General features: G+C 33.1%; 2 protein-coding genes across 5 annotated transcripts in view; one reads left to right on the plus strand and one right to left on the minus strand.

The window, feature by feature from the left end:
* Window positions 1-5,608, plus strand: part of Miro (mitochondrial Rho GTPase) — a 202,438-nt gene extending 196,830 nt beyond the window's left edge. For 3 of the 4 annotated variants that reach the window (XM_090371387.1, XM_090371384.1, XM_090371389.1), the window contains one exon: window positions 3,374-3,558. In XM_090371387.1, the coding sequence (XP_090227513.1) occupies window positions 3,374-3,416 (43 nt within the window). In that variant the 3' untranslated portion in view covers window positions 3,417-3,558. Of the gene's footprint in view, window positions 1-3,373; window positions 3,559-4,841 lie in introns of those variants that run through there. The other variant, XM_090371388.1, reaches the window with a different exon arrangement.
* A 9,097-nt stretch (window positions 5,609-14,705) lies between these two features.
* The window catches only part of LOC150086451 (large ribosomal subunit protein mL62-like), a 28,685-nt gene continuing 19,584 nt past the window's right edge, over window positions 14,706-23,806 (minus strand). The window contains exons 4-6 of the mRNA XM_090371390.1: window positions 22,847-22,929; window positions 22,004-22,165; window positions 14,706-14,854 (exon numbers count right to left, since the gene is read on the minus strand). Coding sequence (XP_090227516.1) covers window positions 22,010-22,165; window positions 22,847-22,929 — 239 coding nt within the window. The 3' untranslated portion in view covers window positions 14,706-14,854; window positions 22,004-22,009. The remainder of the gene's footprint in view (window positions 14,855-22,003; window positions 22,166-22,846; window positions 22,930-23,806) is intronic.

Consider the following 23,806-nt stretch of genomic DNA (forward strand, 5'->3'; position numbering starts at 1 on the left):
ACTTTTTGAAATACATTTGTTACTTTTAGAAGATCATACATCAACATAGTGTTGAGAATTTTCTTGAGTGATATTGCTGTAGCACTGCCAGCATTATTTGTTGCTTAACATAATGAAATTGTGGGTACTACTTAATTTTTCTGTAGAAATAATCTCACTATAAATTATTAGTACTGTGATTCTACAGTTGTCTCTTTCCTTAGGTTGTGAACATTAAATCTGAATAAATTGCAAAAATTGCATTCCTTTTTACCTATTTTGATTAATGCATGTTGCATATGCTATTTTGAATCTGAAATTGTAAGCCTTCACATTAGATTTCCAAATACAGTGAATCCTAATTAGATTTTCATTCTGGGTGGGAAATCTAATGGCATAGGAATATGTATAACAACATTGTTATACATATTCCTATGTATTCCAATGTTGTTATACATATTCCTATACATAACAATAAAGAGTTGCCATTTTGCTGAATACAACTCCACTTCTCAATTTTATGAATTGGCTTGCTTATGATATCATAATCTGTTTTATTTTTAATAGTTTCTTGTATCCAAAATAAAAATTACTGAAATTGGCTACTGCAGTAAAATCCCATTACAAAAATTTCTCAGAGATGAAGGAATCATATTGAAATATATCACACTGAAATTTTTTTTAGAATATTGCCAAAGGTTGATTTAAAAGACAAGTTATTTATTCAAATAAGTTCTATTGCATTTTTAATATACAGATGTAGTGATTTGTTTTATTTTAATTAAATACAGTGGAACCTTAGTTTGATTATCCATGCTAATGATGGGGAATAGGATGCCAGTTAATCAAAAAATATTTTTTCATTGAAAATTCAATTTGTATACACTACGGTATATATAATAAATTGCAAAAAATTAAAAATAAAATAATCAAGTTATTCACAAGAAATACACGATTTGTATATATAGTACTGTATATTCACTTAAATACCAGAAATATGTATAACTTAATTTTACATTTTTTTAAAACAATTACATAAAGTAATCTGATATTAAATTTTAAAGAAACACTTAAACCAAGAAATAAGCAGCAAATTAATTAATGCTATTGATATTGTGGGTAAGGCAAGGTGCTATTTTTCTTTTTTGAACGTCATCACCCCATGCCAAAACAAAAAATAAAGAATAAACATAAAAATGTAAAGAATAAAAAGAAAAAGAACCAAAGCAGCACTCACCCCCAGAGGAAGTGAACACACTACTCCTTACTCAAAGAGATATACCCTAAAGAACGAGTGCTATTAAAATAAAATACCATAAAAGAAAACCACAAACAAACAAACCAAAAGGAAACCAGGAGCCCACAAGCACCGTTGTTTCGAGGGACACCAACACTTGTGAACTCTGAAAAAGGGTTGTGTTTCAACCATTTGGAAACATAACAAAACAAACTACAAATTTAGATGTTGACTCCTCCAATTGACAAATGCAATCAATTGGAGAAGTCAGCATCTAAATTTGCATTTTGCTTTGTTTATTGTTTTTGTTTTGTTATTTGGTTTTTAGGAGCATTAGCAACTAAGGCCATATTGCTCCAGGGATATGCGGTGGTCATTCCCTGACCTTTCCGTATTTGGTGGTCACGGACTCGAACCCCGGTCTAATCAAGAAGCGTGTGCTACGCACTGCTGCTCCTGCCCACCTGGCTACGGAGGTGCCGCTTTGTTTATTATGCTTAATTATTTATTATAGAGACAATGGCCATAGTGTATTTTATGGTTCTTTATTTCACTTATGTCTGGGGCTTATCAGGATATCCACTGATATTTTGCTGAACCAGCAATCCGTGATTGAAATATGGCCCTTTTTGGGAGTTCACAAGTGCTAGTGTCTCTTGAAAAGATGATGCTTGTGGGTGCTTTGTTTCTTTGTGTATTTTATTTTAGTAATGCTCATTCTTTGGGGTGTGGGTACGTGTCTCTGTTGGCAAGGTGTCATATTCGCTTCCCGCAGGGGTGAATGTTCATTTGGTTCTTTTTCTTTTTATTCTTTAGATTTTTGTGTTTATTTTATTATTTTTTTTTTTTTTTTTGGCATAGGTGCAGTGAGATTCATAGGAGCAAAATAGCACCTTGCCTTATCCATAACCCTATCAACAGCATTAAAATTATTTTGCTGTATTTATTTTGTGGTTTAGGTGTTTCTTTAAAATTTTATTTAAAATGATATTGCTAAATGTTGGATCTAATTTTACATAAATATAATGTTTAGTTTCATTTTATAATGAAAAGATCTATACAGAGTAGAAAACAAGAGTAACACTTTATCGCTGTTTCAACCAAAACAATCAGAGGTGTATTATAAAGGTTTTGCATTGCAGACCTACTGTATATTTATTTTAAAATCCAAGTAAAGTAAAGTTATCAAAGCAAAAAAGTTAAATAACATTAATTTGAATAAATTCAAAAAAGACCTACCAGCTGGCAGGAGGCAAACATCGATCCTGCAACCATCCATCCTCAATTTGAATTTATGCCACCCTCGTGTATTGTAGTCCAACCAAGAGGAAGGATCCATTAGCATTGAGCATATCCCATCCACTCAGAGCCTTAAACACTTCAAATATATCTCCTTGCAGGTGCCTGGTCTCCAGTGCTGCAGTTGTAGAACTGAAGCTTTTTCTGGTAAGAGTACCCTTTTGTTCCCCTCCCTAATCTTGTTGCTCTTTTATACTTATTCTCCTTCAATTAACTTCAAAGATAAAAATCCAGTGATGACAGACCAAGTGAGGTGGCTTTTAAAAAGTAATGGTAATCATCAAAAAACTTGTATTACCTTCAATTTTGAATTTGCACCATGAGCAATAGCTCCATGTTGAACTTGGCAATCTCATTTTTGAACTTTCAAAAGGGAAGTGATATTCATGATTAAGATTTTATTAGTCATTATTCATGCATGCAGGTTCTCCCTCTGGAAGGTTTCCTATGCATTGCGGAGCAATATGGCCTTAGTTGCTAATGCTCCTAAAAAAACCAAATAACAACAAACAATCCTATGCACTGAATGCATGTTAATTTTTTAAGAAAAAATTGCTTGCTGTTTGTGGCAGGGCTGTATGCAGAAATTTAAAAAGGGAGGAATTTTGATCCGTTAAGGGGAGGAGGAGAGATACCCCTATTACATTAAAAGAATTCTGTGTGAACAAGAATGATGAATATGGACTAAAACTAGTGAGCTAATTATCTATAATGAAAATAAATGCTCTAAATAAGTAATTTACATTCATTTTTACTAAAAGTTGTGATATTTATTAAAAATTAATTGAAATGCAAATATGTACAATAATAATAAAAAACTGAATGAGCAGTCAGTCACAGTGAATTTCATCTTTCCAGATTATTGAAACTTGCCACACTAACCTCTGCAAAGTGGATATAGTGGACACTCTTCTACCCAGTGGTGTCTGCTTTAGAGAGGTTTCACTGTAATACTATAATAGCAATAATAATATAATAAAAATGGAAAAAATTACAAATTGACCACTAAATAGTCTGTCAACATGAGTTACATGACCATGATCACTGGAGAGACTTGTTATAGTGAAATATTCATTGTAATGGGATTTTACTATACAAGAAAAAATATGAAGTCCATCAGTATATTATGATAAACTCTCTCAATTCTTTTTGCATTTTGATTTTGCCTTCTAAGGTTTGAAAGAATTTTTGGACTTCCACATAAATAAAAATAAAAACAGATTACCTGAACTGAACATCTGAAATTTCTTATTACTTTGTATAACTTTGTATAGTGTTTACTTTTGATCAAGTTGAACTTTATCTGCTACTAATGACATATTACCATCTTTTAAAGAGTGGGTCTACAAAATAAAAGTGCCTAGAAGATTAAAATAATACCACCAGTTCTAGTTGTTTTTAGGAATGACATAAATTTTCCTTGGTGGGAAAAGTCATTGAATTTTTTTTATTCATAATTAACTTTTACTATTGAACATATTCACAATCTTAATAAATAAAAGATGGAATGACTATTCTATAAACAATCACAAAATTATTTATCTTGGACCTATGGTATACTGAAAGTAAATATGCATATATATATATATATATATATATATATATATATATATAGAGAGAGAGAGAGAGAGAGAGAGAGAGAGAATGTTATGAAATTAGGGCACTTTCTGTGATATCACTGTTGTATTGGAGTATTGGAATTGTTAAGTCCAGGTCAAAATCCCTTTCCCCCTTTATAAAGCTACAATAGTTCCTCTATCTCTGCTTCAATTAATTTAAAATTCATCCAGTCCCCTGAGTTATTTTCACCTTTTTTTTTATCTTGTCTAATTATGAACCATGCAGTTCCCATCATAAGTTAAAGGCCATTTCATAAATCTGCATTTTAATTTTCATCTTCCAGCACTCAAATATTGACATATGGAATATATATGTTCATTGTAATATGGTGTTCCTAGAGTACTACAGCCTGTGTAATAAATTATATAGTTTATATAAAGTATATAGTTTCACAATTATTAAGGTTATCTAGTGTAGCAAGTTTTTATTCCTCTCTTTCTTGTTAAACACTGCCATAAAATGTGTAGTTTTTCTCAAATAATTAATTTTGCTATGTGTAGTTTTAATGCTATATGTTGTAGCATGCCACCCAATTGTTATGGTGGTGTTTTGGTAAATTGTTCACTTGACAGTATGTGTGTATGTACATAATTTTTGTTGAAATAAAAATAAAGCATTTATCTTTATTCAGCAAGGTATTAAGAAGTTGTGTGCTCTAATCTTTTCTGAGAAAATATCCTTTATTTTGTTTTTTAACTTCTGCTAGGTAGTGACAGCCATCATCTTTATCAACATCTTCCAAGCCAAACTTGTTCCATGATGCTGGAAAAGTGTACAAGTTCACATGAACAAGCAAATTTTTTTTCCTCAACGTGATGACCAAAAACTTATAAAGATGTAGATCTGTCTACATCCACAACAGTTATCAAACATAATTAGGTGTGAATAGTGGAATGGATCTTTTGTAAATCCAGTTTTATACTAATATTATTAATATTGTATGGCAGTACATGGACAAAATTTTACAAATACATTTCTTTGTATTTGAATGTTTTTAATGGTATTTAAATGACTAAGTACAGTGTGTCTCAAATACTGGGCTATATCCTATCAAGAAGATGGGAATATCCTGTATAGTTAAAGATACATTGAAATATAAAAGATCAGATTTTTCATTTTTACTGCGGTAATGAACTGTGGATGAATTTTGTTACAGTTAAATGTGAATACAAATTATCAGTTGAATATTATGAAGCTTATTTTAATTACATCATTTTCTTTGCGCATCATGAAATTGTTTAACTCTTGCTGCATATCAGTCATCATCATCTTATCGCATTCAAATCATATGTCATACATTTTACTAAAAGGGTCATTGGACTGTGATTCTTTTGAATGTTCTGGTTTCCATCAGTTGTTTGGGAAATTCATTTTTCATGTGTAGCCATAACATTTCTCAATGCCTCATTTCCTAATTAGAGATATTGGGTGGGGGGACCAGTTCAACTGAATAACTCTGCTAGCATTTGTATATATATATATATATAGGGAAACTTCAATACCTTTACCTCTGAAAATATCAAACTTGTTTTATACTAAAACAGATTTATACTAAAAGAAATTTTTGCACTTCAAAAATATTCCTTCATAAACTTAAGTATCTTAATACAGTATTACAAAATGCATTGATCCTTCCACAATAAATGTTCAATATTATTAGCTCAGCAATCCACTCTCTTCATATATACTTTTTTCCTTAGCATCCTAACTCAGATGTGATCTGAACTCAGTATATGTTGGGAATGTAAGTCCTGTTGAAGTATGGAGAAACTAGTCTTGTAATATACATATTTTTTTCAAAATGTATATAATTTACTTAAAAGATGAAATTTTCCATTAAGATTTTAAGATATATTTTAAGAATTGTTTTCTGTGAAATGTTCAAAGTGTAATATAACTTGTACCAAGAAAATGGCAAACAGAATTCATTAATGCAGTCTTTGTTTGGTTATCATAATTTATTAATAATGTTTAAATTTCACAGTAATTTTTTATGAAGAATTAAAAACTACAATCAGCTAAAATTATATTCGTTTAGAAGAATGTAGCATCACTTGTTTAAAAAAAGCAAAATGCTTATTTAAAAAATTTGTCTTGTAAGAAATGAAATATATACATAGCTATGGATTCTAGAAAGTAAGTGGATGTTTCTTGCAGTACCTGATAACAGTTGTAAACAGCCTTAGCATTCATATTAAAATGTCCTTTCCATTTTTCTCACTGCATTTTTAAAAATTATGTAAATAGTGAATGTGCAATTCTAGCTTTACAGATATCACGAATAATTGTCATATGTAAAAATTATGTAGTTTATCTTGATAGAGTACAACATTAATTACAACTCAGTATCTCAAGCTGGAGACTGAAACTGATTGAAGCTAGCAGAAAATTATCCTTAGAAAATACAAAGAAAAAAATATTCTCAACTTCAATGGTTTGGCAGTTTTATTTCACATCACATGTAGCACTAAAATCATAGCAATTATTTATAATACCATAAAAGAATTTCCTTTATAAAACCTTTCCAAGATACTGCAGTACCTTATTCAATGAAATATAATGCTAAGTGTGAAGAACATGTAGGCAGATGTTTCAGGAAGCCTTGAATATAAAATTACTTCCTAATAAGTGGTGGTACAGTTAGTACTAACCTATTTTATAAAAGGACAAATCATTTATCATTACTGTCTTATAAAAGTTATAATTATTTTAAATGTTTGTTGTAGTTTTATCTCCTGCATTATACTCACATAAGAAATTCTCATTTAACCCTTCCAGTATTGGTAATCGGTACCGACTGAAGTCGTTTGTGACTGTAAAAAGCATTTGCTTCATAGTATAAAACCAATTGTCAATTTACATTGTACAAACTTTCACTTATTATTAATCTGTTTTCACCTACCTTAGAGAATAACAGCTGTGCCATTTGCAACTGCAGTGAGATCATCAAACAGGAATGTTTGACATTGCAGCATTGTTTATATCTGCACTAACCACTTTAATTGAATCATATGCTGGATTGTTAATCCAGTGGGAATTGACTCTCCACCAGATTCTCTCAAGGATGATTTCTACTCTGTGTGACAGGTCTGTGTTAGGAGACATCTACAGTCTGTGAGAGACGGATCTAAAAGCAAGAGCATAGCTGTGCTGCTCTTTGGTACTCACTGAAGGTATGGAGCAAAGGATTATCTCTTTCACACTACATAAAAATGTAGAAATGGTATGGCTGTTGCAATTTTATAGTTTTCCTCAGTGTCCAGTAGTTGCACTTCCACTGCTCATTTTTATCTTTTTTTTAATTATTTCTATTGCCTGCTGTGTTTCTCATCCTATAAACCAACTATCTTACAAGTTTGGGGGGGGGGGGGGGCAGTGCATCCAAGAGAACAGGCACTTGTGTTTATCACAAACTAATTACAAAAAATATAGATATGAGTGGCACAAGTTTGGGGGGGGGGAATATATATATATATATATCACCATTTAAAGAAAACTGATTGCAAGAGGGATGTGGAAGGATGGCATCCCATCAGAAATTGAGAGGGGGAAAATGGTTATCAGTCAGACACTGCATTATTACTGGATGGTTAAGGGCATTCAAAATCTATATTATGCTAATTTTGATCATATCCAGTTTATAGCAGAAGACAAAAAATGCAACCATTGCATACGTGATTGGATTTTGTGTGTATATGTGTATTCCTATACACAAAATGTATAGTAATACATCTAGATGTATTACTAAAGTATTATGATGATTCACTAGTTAATCAGATTTAAAACTTGTTGGCCTAAATAGAACCCATTTTTTTTCCAACCTTCAGTTTACTTTCCCTCCAGAGACTTCTAAACCCCAGTCTAGGGTACTTGTAGCCTACATTTTCAAGGTCTGCTTGTATGGGCACCCATGGCTCTCTCAGTTGCCTTATAAAACAGAATTTTACTTGCCTACACAGTGTAGGCAAGTAAAATTCTGGATAATGTATCATACATGGACTTTTCTCTGCTGCAGAGAAAAGTCCATGTATGATTTTTTTTTTTTTTTCCCCTCCAACCCAGATGTTTTTTATTTTTAAAGTATAACAACCAGGAAGATATTCTTTGTTGACACTAACCAACTTGATTGCAACTCCTCTCATTAATTCTTTGTCTAATTTTCCTGCAGGTAAGTTATCCCTAGAAATATTTAAAATTGTGATTAGATCACCTCAGATTGTAAAACAATTACATATGGAGACCTAGTGGAAACTATGCAATTAACTCAAAATCACTAATGGCAGTTATCACAATCGGAAGAATATGTTTTAAGTAACACCATATGCTACTGTGAATACCTCCCAAAGAATTGGCACAAGAGTTGGTCTCTAAAGAAATTGCTCAGAGCTAATCAATTGTACAGACCCAGAAGAATATTCTTAATTCAGAGACAGAATTAGACACCAAAGCCACAATAAACAGTAAAAGCCATCTATTTAAATGTATCAAATCCCACAAGGTGCTACAAACACAAATAACATACCAAGGAACTATGATATACCTGAAATATGGATCAACAGCATATTCAAGCTGACTGACTTCCTTCTTTTGCTCCAATTGCAAAAGTATCATTTATCATACTTTAAAAACTAAGTTGTGGAAAATAAGAAAAATATTAAATACAAAAGTAATTGATCAAGAAGCCAAAAAGTACATTATGTAGTTTGTACAACACACCCGTGCACAGTCTGTTGTAGTCACTCTATGGCAACTAAGAATAATGTTTCAGTATGTCCAGATACTTCCCTTGCAAAATAGACTAGGTCTATGTCATCACTTAGCAGAAACATACTAAAGAATATTCCAATTACAGTCCTACTCAATAGTCTTGCATTTATTAACAGAATAGTGCTAGTATATCCTGTTTATCTAGTTCTGCACAATCTTCATGTGCAGGACTAGATAAATAACGAGCATCTCTTCTTTTGCCCCCCCCCCCCCCCCCCCAATGACCATCAAAGATGGCTTAACTCCAACTGAGAGAAATTGAGAGAATTATGCAAGAATAACCACTTCAAAACCATCAAAGGAGTCCCCCCCCATGTCAATAAAAGAACAAGTTCAAAAACATAGACAAAAAATGCAGAGTATAATAAAATTTGCTTATCAAGATTTTGATCAACATCAGCCTACATAGACTTCTCATCAAGGAACTGGACAGTCAGCAATATGAAATTATATTCAAGAACTTCCTGAAGATTTCAATCCAGAAGGTTTGAGTTCAAATGAATTACCTGAGGATTTTCAACTGATTCCTGAACCGGCTAGACAGTATACTGCAACAACCAGCTTAGATTGCATTATCCAAAAATAGAGAAAATCATATTTTAGCTTAATCACCTGTTGTAGATCCTTCCCAGGTTTCAACAGTAGTAGTAGAAGAGCATGAAATCATTTACAAGAACATTGAACGTGACTAACTCCTATGAAGAATTTGAACAATTCCTGAAAAATACATTTGAAGCTGTTTGTGATATCTGGGGTCAATTATGGTATGAAAATGATGTAATATTGTGCACTCCAGGAAGTTATCCATTACTTCTTTTAGAATTACCAACTGCAAACTTAATGATTATGAAGGCTCGTAATACTTGTCGATCATATTTCAGCTTAATCACCTGTTGTCGATCCTCATCAGGTTTCAACAGTAAAAAGCACGAAAACATTTTCAAAGAGCAATGATTTCATTTATCCTGCTGTTCCACCTCATCTGCCTCAATTGGATTTAGTGACCGAGCAGCTCATTCCTCCTCGTATACCATTCATAAAAATCAGAAGACTAAGACATGGTTTCAGCCAATACGGAATTTTGAGCCAAATTATAAATGTTAATTCAATGATCAATCATTTGCCTTATAGTATAGATTATGATTATTGTGTTAAGAAAATTCACAAATTTAGTTATTTAAAGGGCTTGATTTGTAAACGATGTGAGGGTTTGGTTCAAGAATCTATTTTAACCAAACCCTATGAGTGAAGCTATACCTAATGAAGAAAGTTTAGTTGCTCAACAACAAACTTTTATGGATGGCTCCTAGTAAACAAAATATTCCACAAAGTTTACTTTTTGACGAACATGCCGAAAAATTGTTCTTGCCTAGCATTTACCATGGTCAGTATCGAGAGTTTACAGATAATTTAATAGTTACACCATTTATGATGGCATCAAGTGAATTTTGTCATTCAGACTGGCGTGGAATGACACCTTATCTTTATATGGCCATGAAAATAATAAGACTAAGAACTCTAGATTTGTTAACAGTTGCTTTTAAATATGTTGGAAAAGACACTAAGCTCACCAAAGAACAAATCCAGTCTCGAGAATATATCAATAACTGCGTTGAAAAGAATTTAGCATTTTTGAAGTAGATTCCTAATTCAATTTATCACTGGATACAATGTAAACGAGATCTGTTTGCGATGATCAGACAATGGGTAAACCTGCATTCTTAACATTTGAGTGCAAATGAAATCGGTTGGCCTAAATTTTTCATTCCATTTTATACAGATTAAAATGACAGTTTGTATATACCTCAAAAGCAAGCAGAAGCTGTTCATTTTATGGAAAAGGCAACAGTTAATGAAGATGTAATGTGCAATTAATTTTAATAAACATGGATTTAACTTCAGTCTAAGCATTTTAGTCCATTTCGACAATATTGAGTTGACAACTGTTTTAAATGGATTGAATTTCAACGTTGTGGCAGCCCACATTCTTTTGTGGCTTAATGCTCCTAAAGAACCTATGGAAAGTGGTATGAATGCAACAATAGCTATGATAAATCAGCTCATGTTGATTTCTACTGCAAAAGCCTCTGGTAATATCCACTCCAATCTTTACAATCTCAAGTGTACATATATTTTAGCTATCACAAACTGGTTGTAAGTAAATTAGCTATTCAATGTGTATTGCAGCTAAAAAAAAATGCTTTAAAATGTTAAACATATTCGGATTCTTTTCGTTCCTAAAACCCTTTAACCTCGTCCAAGCCAAAGATGTTTTCACATAAAATAAAACATCTTTTATGCATACAGGGTACACACAGTGCTTTTTTTTTTTTTGTATTCACATATGGGAAAAATGTATTACCCCCATTCTTTGCTCTCTTGGCATTTTGTTACATACTATTACAAATCTCTTATAGGCTTCAGTACTTTTCATCATTATGTAACTTTCCCATGTCATATTTTTCTGGCCGTTAAAATGACTAACTCATTATTCATCTGTCTCAGCATCCTCATGTTATATTTTCTTAGTGGTATATGTACATTCATAGCTTCTGTGACTATTGGTTTAAAGGTATTCCATAGGTCTAATATCCAAATTCCCCCATCCCCAGCTGATAGCCACCATGTACTGCTTAATGTGCAAAATGTTTATTTAGTTATTTTTCTTCATTAACATCCATTTTGGCCTAACCCTGAACAATACCACTTGGTATTAAATGCTTGGTGGCCTCTATGATTACCTATCTGAACACTTGCCATTTACACTTAAGATTAGTTGGTTCCACAGCAAAGTTTAAAAATTGCCCAAGCGTCAATCACCTTTGTGAAAAAAATCCCGTTCCTCAACAGCAATTATTTCTTTGGATAAATCTCATTCAAAGATTTTAACCTCAAAAGAGTTGAAATCCCTGGTTGATGTTCAACTTGGGCGTGACGAACTGTTTCTCTCTTGCATATGATGTTTGGGACCAAAGTCTGAAATTTTAAGAAACTACAAAATCTGTCATCTGCACATCTCACCCTTTCCATGTTCAGATTTTCTGCATCTGTAACACCTGTAATCCAGTGCTCTCTACAATCTTTGCATAAAATGTGCTTATCAGTATAATGTAATTTTGGTATAGTTGAGCCATTAAGGATGTGGTTTCCTTCATAAAGCACAGGGATTGAACTAATATATGGGAAGTGATGTTTACAGATGAATTTCCTTTGTAGTAGTAGTCGCCTCAACACTACATACACCAATTCCAACACTTCTGAAGTTTGAATTCCTGCTTCAGGAACTGAACTAAAATATCTGGAAAAATGATGCTTACCAGATGGATCTTCTTCATAGTAGTATCCTTGACACTATATACCAATTTCTGGAAATGTTTCCAATAGGCTTTTTTTTGGGATTCTAGTTCCTGTATTGAATCCTGAATAATTTTATAAATCCTTGTAAATTGTGACCTGAAAGGGGGCTTTAACCCAGTGCTAGTGCAGTACCTGAGGATACCCTTTGAAAATCTGCTACACATTTTAATTGTTAATTCAAAATTTTTTTTCCCCCTCTACCTTCTGAAATAGTTCAATTTTATTTAAAATATTTTGGAAAGAAAAAACCATTTGGAATTAAAAGTGCAAAGAACCTGGCCTTTGCTCTGATTGTATGTCAAAGCTGTTCTAGCTTGGTTATCCGCTAGTAACACTAACTTTCTAATAGAAGCATTCTTTTAGCTAATGTTCTAGTTACCATCTGCTGGTGTATGGTGGAGCCATCTGTTATGGAAAATAGTTTCTCATTTCAATTATTTATCTGCTTATTCCTTTCCTTGACAAAACACATGTAGATGTAAATTTTAAATCTCACGGAACCAAAAAAGAGAATTATTTCATGTTTACATTTTATAACTGTAACTTTGTATTTTCATTTTTCAGCAGTATTAATATATTTTTTAAAAAAAATAACTTGTAAAAAATGCAGCATTTTTAAATATATAATTTTTTTAATAAAAATTGAGTACAATATATTACTGCAATGCATTAAGAAAATAAAAAAGCATCACCTCCATCCCCAACCTATGCACGGTATTAAGTACCATAGGCTTTGATACCTTTCGTGTTTTGGGTTTTCATTAAAAAAAATTTTTTTTTTTAAATAGTGGTACACTGCAAGCAAAATTTAAACCAAAACTTTTTCATAAAAAAAAAAAAAAATTGGGTACCTGTCAGGTTCCACACAACTACTTGTAACAAATGGGTGCAAACGATGCCAAGTTAACCTTAGCAAACAAAAATATTACAGGGAGCTGATATAGTGAATATGACAGCTGGGAGGCAGTGGTGAAGTGGTTCACAATAAATTCTTGAATGGGAAAGGCTCTGAGTGTGCAGGGAAGTCATGATAGCAATGCAAATTCCCTAAGCCCACATTTTCAGCTGCTTTTCTGCAATCTGCATGGAACTATCTTGTGGCATTCCTGACTCACTGTTTGACCATGTGGGACAAATTCATAATGAACAATGCCATATGAGAAAAAATATAAGCATGATCTTTGCTTTTTTTTTTTTGGGCCTTGAAGTCTTCCATTGAGCAGACTTGGCCTTATTCTTATGTGGCTAGTAATAGCCACAGACCCATGATTTGTCACTTTTAACAGTGTGAATCAGTGGCTGCATGTTCACAAAAACTGACATGAGAACTTGCCAGTCTGTGATCATTGAGGATGCGAGGCACAAACTTGGCTGAAATGCATCACATTTCCAAATCTTGTTAAAATTAATTTATTTACATGTTCTGTAAGAAATACCAGTTTAACTAGCATCTGCATGGATAGTTAAACATCAAATCATTCATGATTAGATCATGAGTTTAATTAATTAGTTTTTGAAGGTGTGGCCAGTGCAAGGGTCATCTTCAATGAACAAATGTCCCACTTTGCAAACCACCAAAAAGTCTGAACAACACACAATCTCTGAAAGTTGAATTTAACAATACTTTTTAGCAAATAATTGTTGCATTTAGGTTTAGCTACAATGTTTTCTTCATTGCAACAATTACCAAGATCGGATAAACTCCATCTGTTTATTTTAAACTAACTCTTGAATTTCAACTGTTGGTTTCTCAAACGTCTCATCTGAATCCTTTGTTTGCTGTGTTGTTCATCACTCTCCTAACTAACAATTACAGCGAAGTCTGGTTATCATCAGTGATCCTACATTTTCAGTAATCTAGAATATCATAATCCTCTGTTTATATTGGAAACTTATTTTAGTTCCTTCAATTTCTGGTCTGAGTCTTTTTTTTTTTTTTTTTTTATGAAAAACCCCAAACACGAAAGGTATCAAAACCTATAGTACTTAGTACCGTGCATGGGTTGAAGGAGAAGTATGGGGATGCCGGAAACTTTGCTCTAGAGACTAAACATGGGTTTCACCACTTCAAGCCTCCAATAAGCAAAGTGGTAGTGCAAGATTGACTTAAAAATAAATATCACATATTCATTTGTACTCTTTTCCCCCCACCACTTTGCTGGCAGCTACTAGTGTTGAATGGATGTGGGGTTACGTTGATTGCCAGTGTTGTGCATCACAGTCCCTTTGGGACCTAGTTAAGAGGAAATAAAAAGAAAAATTTCATTATGGTGAAATGTTTCTTTTGCTTGTAAGGAGGGTATTTTCTGTAAAGCTCTTTATAAGTTTGGTCTTAAACTAAATGTATAAATAACTTTACAAGTTGAATCACCAATAACTTTTTCATTAAAGGAAACAATTGCTTCTATTAAAAAATAAGACCTCGCATCTAAATGAAAATTGTATTAATTTTTATTTATTTTTATTTCATAATTTATTTGCTGAAAATGGTGTCAGTACATTATCTACATGTCAGTTTCTGTGGACTTCCGATAATATTTAATTAATGAACGGATGCGCTTCTGCTCCACTCTTTCTCTATTTGTTTTTGCTCGCCTGGCAATTAAGAAAGAAAAAAAATGAATTCCACATGAAAAGTGATCAAAATAAAAGTTAAAAGTTTCACAATAACAGGATAATTTATTTTTCTAACAATTTCATTACAATGGCATCTCATTCGAATAGCACCACATCCAAACATTTAGTTGTGTAGTTTTACTAAAAACATACCAACTTTCACTAAATTTTAAATAAACAAATGAATTCCAATAGTTAATCTAAAATGCCAACAATCACATGAAATGTAGAATTAAGAACTGAATTAAAGATAGCTTCCAGCTGCCTCATGCCTTTAAACTGCATTTTCTCAAAGTTATTAAAAAAAAAAAAAAAATCCAAAGAAAAAACTGCATAAGGCTAGCTGGTTCAATTGGATTTTGTACCAAAGCAACTAAAGCTATAACATCTGAGTTTCTCTCGCACAAGACAGGCAGTCTATTGACAATACGAAGGGGCAAAAAACTCATAAAAGTTCCTCCCATATAGATGGAGACTCAAACTGACCGCCAGCACAGCAGTTACAAATAATTCTTCCACACCATGCAAGGACATTGTTCAAAACCCCTGTACTACTCACAAGAGCTGTATGATGCTGATTAAAACACTGCTCGAAAAAGTCTCAATAGGTTCTTCACACCTTGGAGAAATGCTTTTGAATAACTGGAGGTATCAGCTTGTCAAAGCACAAGCAAATACTAAAGGAAATTGTGTATGTCTACTGTTAATTTCCTATTGTTCTGTTTCGTCGTCCTTAAATTCGAAATATACTAAAGTACCGATTGCACTGTTTACCAATCCATCAACCACATCTATATTTGTAGTAATCATGTACAGTTTTCCTTTCAACAATGGTAGAATGTATGGAAGTCCTGCACTTTCAGTCACTGACATTTTATTTTGCATACTTGCTAATTGTTCTTCAGAATGATATCCTTGGTATAAATCTTGTGCAACCACTTCATGGGTTTCATCTGCAACTCAAGCATTTGTATTATAGGCATTTACATCACTATTTCTTAAAAATAGTTGAATCCCTTGAAGACAAATTAGTAGCATCTTTGGTAACAAATCTCAATTCTATAATTTTAAGTTCATCTGGTAATGCTTCTCCGTTGCCTATTTTTGTAAGAATTTTAAAAAATGTACTATTGGACTGTCGAACAACTTGTACTAATTCGTGAAATTGTAGTGAATGCCATAATTCTGGAGCAATCAACGAGTTCTGCAGGCGTTTATATATAGGTATAGCATGCACTTGTTTTATAATAGGTACGGATTGACTAAGTAAATGTTTATCTTTCATATGTATTGGTTCATGTATCTCATTTGGTTCATTCATCTGATTTTCAATTTGACGATAGATAGCTTCAAGATAGCTTCAAGTAATAATGCACACTGTTCTTTATTAGTACTACTAATCAAACGACAGTATTCTTCAGATGATAAGACATTCTCTTGCTTCCTAACAGAAAATAATTTATCCATCATCGCCATTCTCATCTCCTCATCAATATTTTTCTTGTTGGTCTTTTGACTTAAGAAATCCTTCATTTTTTTCCACTGCTAGTCCATTTTCATCATTCTCATCAAGTTCGATACAAAGTTGCCTACAAATTGCTAGCATCTTTTCAATATCTTTTCTTCTCAAGGTAATTATCTCTTTGTTGGTTTCATAAAGTTCAAAATATTTATTTTCATTCTCCTCACTGATAAATGGTAAAGTTACCATTTCGCATATATGTCTATGAAGACATGTATTATAATTCCATACTGAATTGTTTTAGGAAATTGTATTTTCACCCATCCCCCCCATTTCCTTTTCAATAATGAGCAGTAAATTGTGCAAGAGTTATATCTTTTAATGTTTCACCCCGTTTTTCATACTGATCAAAAATACTATCTTTCCATATATCCAAAGACTCACTATCAACTTGCTGTTCATCCAATTCAGCTGTTGATTTATGTAATTTCTGATGCTCATGTGGCCATACCATTGGCACGCATTCAATTGCTCTTGAAGACACAGACATTGGGTATCGTAATAAATACCAAGCTGCCTCTTGTGAACTCATCTACACTTAATGCTTGTGTTAGATCAGTTATATCCGTATCAGGATATTCTACTTGTAGCTCTATAATTTTCTTTTGTGGGTTGCTTATTCCTTTGTTAGTTTTATTCACATATTCAACTACATATGCTGCACATGAATATTCTTCTATTTTTTTTTATTTATTTCGTATGATGTGATCAATAGACGAAGGAACCAGTTTTTTCTTGCTTCCTTCGTGTATCGTGGCCGGGATATCCAACCAACCGGTTGGTTCGGCACCATCGTGATATCCAGCCCGAGGCGGGAATCTAACCCGCGACCTTTGGGTTGCTAGGCAGGCACTTTACCTACCCAGCTAGCCCGGTCGGCAATATTCTTCTATGATAAATTATAAATCCAAATTAGACTTGAGCATTCCTAAAATCCAAGGATTGTAATTATTCATATATTTCTCTTCTATGTTGCATTTAAGAAATACATGTGGTTGTTTGATACCAGCCCTCAAAATATTTAGATATTCTTCTTCTGATTGGCATTGCATTGATTTGATTTAAGGAATTCTTCAAAATTAACATGATTATCCAATTCTAATGAGTCGTGAATTTTACAATATTTTTTGCGATAAGCTAATCTTCGATTGTCATCTGTGGCCATCAGTATCAATATATGAGTTTGAAACATTGATCAAAAAGGTGCTTCAAATCGACATTCGCGTCGGTTTGCGTTATTATTTTTATAACAGGTAAAAGTATGTTTATGTTGCTGTAAATTGGAATAATCTGAAGTTCTCTATAGAACACATAATGCATCTATCATTTGGATTGCTTCTTCCATCCCACCATTTTCTTCTAATGGTGCATTGTTCACCCATAATAATATATGTGCATGTGGACTTCCTCGATGTTGAAATTCAATGCATTTAAATAAATTCACAACATATTTCCCAAAAGGACTAGGTTTTCGATTTTAAAATTTTGAGTATACTCTCAACAATTTTATTAAAGTATATGGCACACGTTACAGAGTCTTCATTTATTAGCTCTTTCCATGTAAGGTAGATCCATAACTCCATTAGTTGTAATTTCTTGTTTTATATCTGAATTTGTATAACATACATAGTAATATGGAAAGTAATATGGAACATGTTGGTTCACACGCACTGAACATCAAGAACATTGTAGGTTTGTTTTCCTAATTGACGAATCATGGCAAACACATCATCTATAAATTCTTTCGATTCCAATATACGAGTAATATTAGCTGTTATCCCTACTGATTTAAATACAATTTGCAACTTTTCTGTGGTACGCATTCGCATAATTTTCATTGCCATATATAGCAAATGTTGGGGAGTTACTCCACGATGATCAGATCTACAAATTTCACTCGATGCCATCATAAAGGGAGTCATTTTCAATCCATTTTTAAATTTTTGTGCATGTCCCAAATATATAGCTGTAAAAGAAAGCTCTTCTGCACATATATCAAATATGAAACTTGTTGATTATTTCGTGGTAAAAAATAAAAAACATAAATATTTACCTTCAGACCATAATAATGTTTGTTGTTGGAGTAACAATAGTTCATCATCATTGTTGACAGATTCCACAATTTCATCTGAATGTTCATGTACGCTATCATCATTTGTCCCCAAGAAATCATCACTCACTTTTATGCCATAGAATTTATACAAAGGTTAATTTATCAAATACCGTAACCATATTTTCACTGTTTTCTTCTGTGCACATCCTTGTAGATATGATTTATGTATAAGTCTTCAATTTATATGTACATTAATGGCATAATTGTCATCTAATTCTCTAGGTAATTAATGAATCATCGTATTTACGTTAACTGGTACATTTATTACTTATCCAATGATTCCATATTGTCCATGTTCATAATGTAAACGAATTTGCATAAAGGGTAATCGTAGTGATATCAATCAAATGCTCAATTACATCCAGTGGAGGCAAATCAATAGGATATGTTGGATATATAAATCCATTTGACTTGGCCATAGTTGGTATCCATCCCTCTTTTAATGACATGAATTACACATCATGAAAGTACTCACTTCTTGTAAAGGAAATTCATTTTGAAGTAATTCATATGAAGTTGTTGGGAAATGGTTTCAAATCTAATTGAAACCATAAACGATCACAAACATTACAACTAAATCCAAATGGGTTTTTGTACACTAGTTTTTCAAACTCACTGTCAGCTCGTGTAGACACTATGGAATGTAATCTGGAATCTCATTATTAGCCATTTCTGCTTTTGCTTTTTTTCGTGCATGATATTCCTTCATTCATTCTGCTGGAGTTTTAGATTCCTGATAAGTATCAGGCATAGTAGAACTCTGTGGATGAATTTCATTATGATTCAGAATAGTTTGAATTTATAATTTCCTTTTCTTCCGTTCACGATATTCCTTCATTATTTCAGCTCAAGTTTTTTTGGGTGCAGTTTGAGAAGTCCCAGGCATAACAAAACACTCTTGTTCAATTTCATCTGGATTCACATTTCTGTCCAACTTCCCTTTCTTTCTTTCTTTCTTTCTTTCACGATATTCCTTCGAACGCTGGGCTGTAGATTTTGGCACAGCCACTCGCATATTAATCATTATGCTGATATAACGGTGTAACGTAGCACATCGCTGCTCAATTGTACTTTTTGTGTCACTGCACTTGTTGCATACAATTGAGCAGTGATGCACTACATTATACTTGTTGCATCACTGCGCACAACAAGTACAATTCATCCACCCAAGAAAAGATGTTTTTAACGTCAAGTACAATGCATGCGCATCAGGTTTCGTGATGATTTTATATAAAGATTTCTAGGTAACGTAACGATTTTTTTCAAATAATGTGGTAAAGACATTTTTAACATCAATAACAGAGATAGGTGACAATGCAATCATGCTTTGTAAACAAAGAAAAAATTGTCTGACAAAACATACTAAAATTTGTACCAAATCCTACGCAAAAATGGAGGCAATAAAGAACAGATTAAATCCATACAAATACTACAATGCAATTTGCATTTTCTACATTTTGGGATTGATCAGGTTAAATGTGCTGTGTTGTGCATTTTTATGTAACTCAGCTAAAATGATGACTTCCTCCGACTTCACAAACTGCTTTTTTCTTTGTGCTCAACACAACAAGCTTCTAATAGTCTAGAACAGGGTTTCCCAAACTTTTTCAAGGGCAGACCGGTGTTTGCAGATTTTTTTTTTGTGGTCCACCTATAGCTATAAATTAATGCATTTTCAATAATTATACTTGTAGGTTCAGGAAATAATGACACTACCATTAGGACATTTAACATACCAGTAATAATGCAATTAGGTACAGTCAGTCCTCGTATAACACGTGTTTACATTACATGAATTTGATCATACACAATTTATAAATAGGGGAACGATATCTTATATAACACAAACCGAATTCGCTTATGCACGATTCACCTTTGTGTTTACAAGAAATGGCAGTCGAATGCAACACGATAGGAATGAAGAGAAGATTCTGAAAATGTATTTATATTTTTTATATCAGTGAAGGAGAAACACATTTCACCATAATAACGTAAAAACCGACACAATTCCAGCTGTCGGTATAATCGCAAATGCAATTAGATCTCTCCTCGTTTTGTAATTGTTCTTTATTCCCTAAAAATGAGTAAAATACTTAAAAGGTGTGAAAAGGAAGCGTCCTGGTAAAGACACTGCAGATTCAGAGAGAAAAAGAAAAGCAATATCGATAAACAGGCGGACTGGGTCAAAAATTCTTACCCGGAAAAATTTATAGTGGCCTCATACTATGGCTTATGGCCAAAATCACACCGGCCTCTGGCCCACCGGGGGTTTTCCCGGTAAGGCTTATGGGCAGTCCGCCTCTGTCGATAGGAAAAAAATATGAAATTGTGAAACGGTTTGAGCGAAATGAAAGACCATGTGATATTGCATGTGCTACAGACCGAAATGAGGCAAGGCCAGGAATTACAAAGAATGCAGAGAAAATAAAAAAAAAACTTTCACTACAGGAACAACTCAAAGTGTAATTAAAATCCATTAGATTAAGACACAAAGAATTGGAAGAGATGGAACGGCTGTCATCTGTTTGGATCGAAAATCAAACAAAAAACAAGTTTGCTTACGATAGAAGCAAAAGCATTAGCAATATTTTATTACATAATAGTTGTAATAAAATACATAAGTATTTTATTACGATTATTTATTGTGTTTGGTAATGTTTTGGTTACAAATGTGTGTTCAATCTTGGGTGGTTGGCACCTAACCCTATTTTTCCCATAGGGCCTGTTGTTTATATTGCACGAGGGTTTCTAGGAACACAACTATCGTGCTATACGACCTCATTTAGGTCTGTAGCACGTGCTACAGACCTAAATGAGGCAAGGCCAGGAATTACAAACAATGCAGAGAAAATAAAAAAAACTTTCACAGCAGGAACAACTCAAAGTGTAATTAAAATCCATTAGATTAAGACAAAGAATTGGAAGAGATGGAACGGCTGTCATCTGTTTGGATCGAAAATCAAACAAAAAACAAGTTTGCTTACGATAGAAGCAAAAGCATTAGCAATATTTTATTACAACTATTACGTAATAATAATTGCTAGCTATAAAATACGTAAGTATTTTATTACGATTATTTATTGTGTTTGGTAATGTTTTGGTTACAAATGTGTGTTCAAACTTGGGTGGTTGGCAGCTAACCCTATTTTTCCCATAGGGCCTGTTGTTTATATTGCACGATTTTGCATTGCACAAGGGTTTCTAGGAACACAACTATCGTGCTATACAAGGAGTGACTGTATTCATTAACATCAGTTAGGTAATTCATATTTTAGGAAAGGATATAAGAAAATTTTCTTATAGTTTTACGTAGGTATATTTCAAATAAGTTGTTCACGGACTGGTATTTTCTTTTTGCAGACTGGTACTGGGCCGCAGACCACTTTGGGAAACCCTGGTCTACAACCTACTAAGTGATTTTATGACATGCTTAAGTTAGTAGAGTATAATCTCAGTCTTATTACATTACACATTGAAAATAAAATATATTTACCTTTCTTCAAACTTCTTTAGTTTCAGGAGATATTTCAGGAGGTGGCTTTGAAGCCTCTGAAACTATATAATGAATCTTTTCCAGGCAGTCATCTACATTCAATGTCTGGACCCTCGTTTTTTCTGATGTCACTAATAAGTACCCATCCTTGGTCAACTTGTGCTGAAAAAAAATTAGAACAAAGGATATTTCCAAGGTGAAACCAAATAAAAACACACAACATAATAAAAAAAAATATGGAAAGAAGAACCACAGAACATGTTCTGTGGTTCTTTCAAAATTCTGAGTACTAGTCATTGAACAGCATTTGAGTGAACCGTGGTTCAAGTCCATGTGATTACTAAATACGGTTAATGTATGAGCAGTAGTGGCAAATGAGGCAAGAAAGCCAGCTTGTACAGCATCAAAAAAAAAAAAAAAAAAAACAGATTTTCTCTTTAAATGTTTCGAATTTTTTCACTTCCATAACATTAGATTGAAGTTTTTACCAGCAATCAACTACCCGCTGACTCAAAGCAAATTTCCAAGTATCCATCCAGTCATCCTTCCTCAATTTTAAATGTTGTATTCATGTTTGTTAAAATAATTATAATTATTTTATACTGAAGGATATTTACTTCCAAGGGTGGTTGAGACTGATAGTTTGAAAAAATTCATAGGTCAGCTGGATCAGCACCTATGGGATAAGTGGAATATGCAAGGTTTTTATTATTATTATATTCTATTTTATTTTGCTAGTGCAGCAAAAGCTATGCTTCCTTGCACCACATGGCAAATACTGCTCCAGTAAGGCCAGAAATTAAAATTTACCAAAACTTCCTTACTTCTTAATTTTATACTTACTGTTTCCAGTATTTTAGTTCTTGCTTTTTCAGGAATCCAACTTGCAGATGCAACATGAAACCTAACTTCAACTTTGGTATTAACTAAATGAAAAAATAAGCAACTTAAATTGTGCATTTGTTTAAACAATGCATATAAAATGAACTTATCAATAATCTTTCTCAAATAGTATTTAAAATGAATTAATTTATAAATAAATGAAAAATAAATTACTGAAGATAAGATCAATTTGCACTCTAAAAAAAGCAAGGCTTCACAAACCAATTGCTTATTTTTTTTTATCATCTCCTATCTCTTCATATGCTCAAAAGATATCAGTTTTATTGTATTACCATAGTATAATTGTGTCTTTTGAAGAAAATATGGTGAAAACATCTATGGACGTGACCTCCATCTCTTCTAACACAGAACACGAGTAAAGTTTTTTAGTTGCTCTTCTGGGTTTACAGCACACATCAGTATCTTAGACATCAATACCATACCAACATATTGATGTATAAGTGTGTGTGTGTGTGTGTGTGTGTGTGTGTGCATGCGTGTGCATGCATGCATGGGCCAATTTGCATGTTATGAAGGGCTAAAAAATCCAGAATAACTCGCATGAACTCCTAGCGCCTCCCACCCCACGTAAAACACCTCCCACCATTCCCAACACGCTCCATTCAATGCCTCCTGTGGTCTTCCGTCAAAAGGATGTCAGAAGTATTTTGATGAATCTTGATGCTAAGAAAGCTCCAGGTCCCGATGGTGTTTCTCCACTTGTTCTCAAAACCTGTGCTGCTGAACTTACTCCTATTCTTTGTTGCCTGTTTTCACTTTCTTATTCCAAAGGTGTTTTTCTTTCTACTTGGAAATTTTCTCATATCCAGCCAGTTCCTAAAAAGGGTGACAAATCCCTCCCATCCAATTATCGTCCCATTGCAATTACTTCCTCTTTCTAAAGTAATGGAGAAATCAATT

Source organism: Mastigoproctus giganteus, chromosome 4 (genome assembly GCF_048544385.1).
Source record: "Mastigoproctus giganteus isolate SK-2022 chromosome 4, ASM4854438v1, whole genome shotgun sequence".
In the NCBI taxonomy this organism is placed as follows: domain Eukaryota; kingdom Metazoa; phylum Arthropoda; class Arachnida; order Uropygi; family Thelyphonidae; genus Mastigoproctus; species Mastigoproctus giganteus.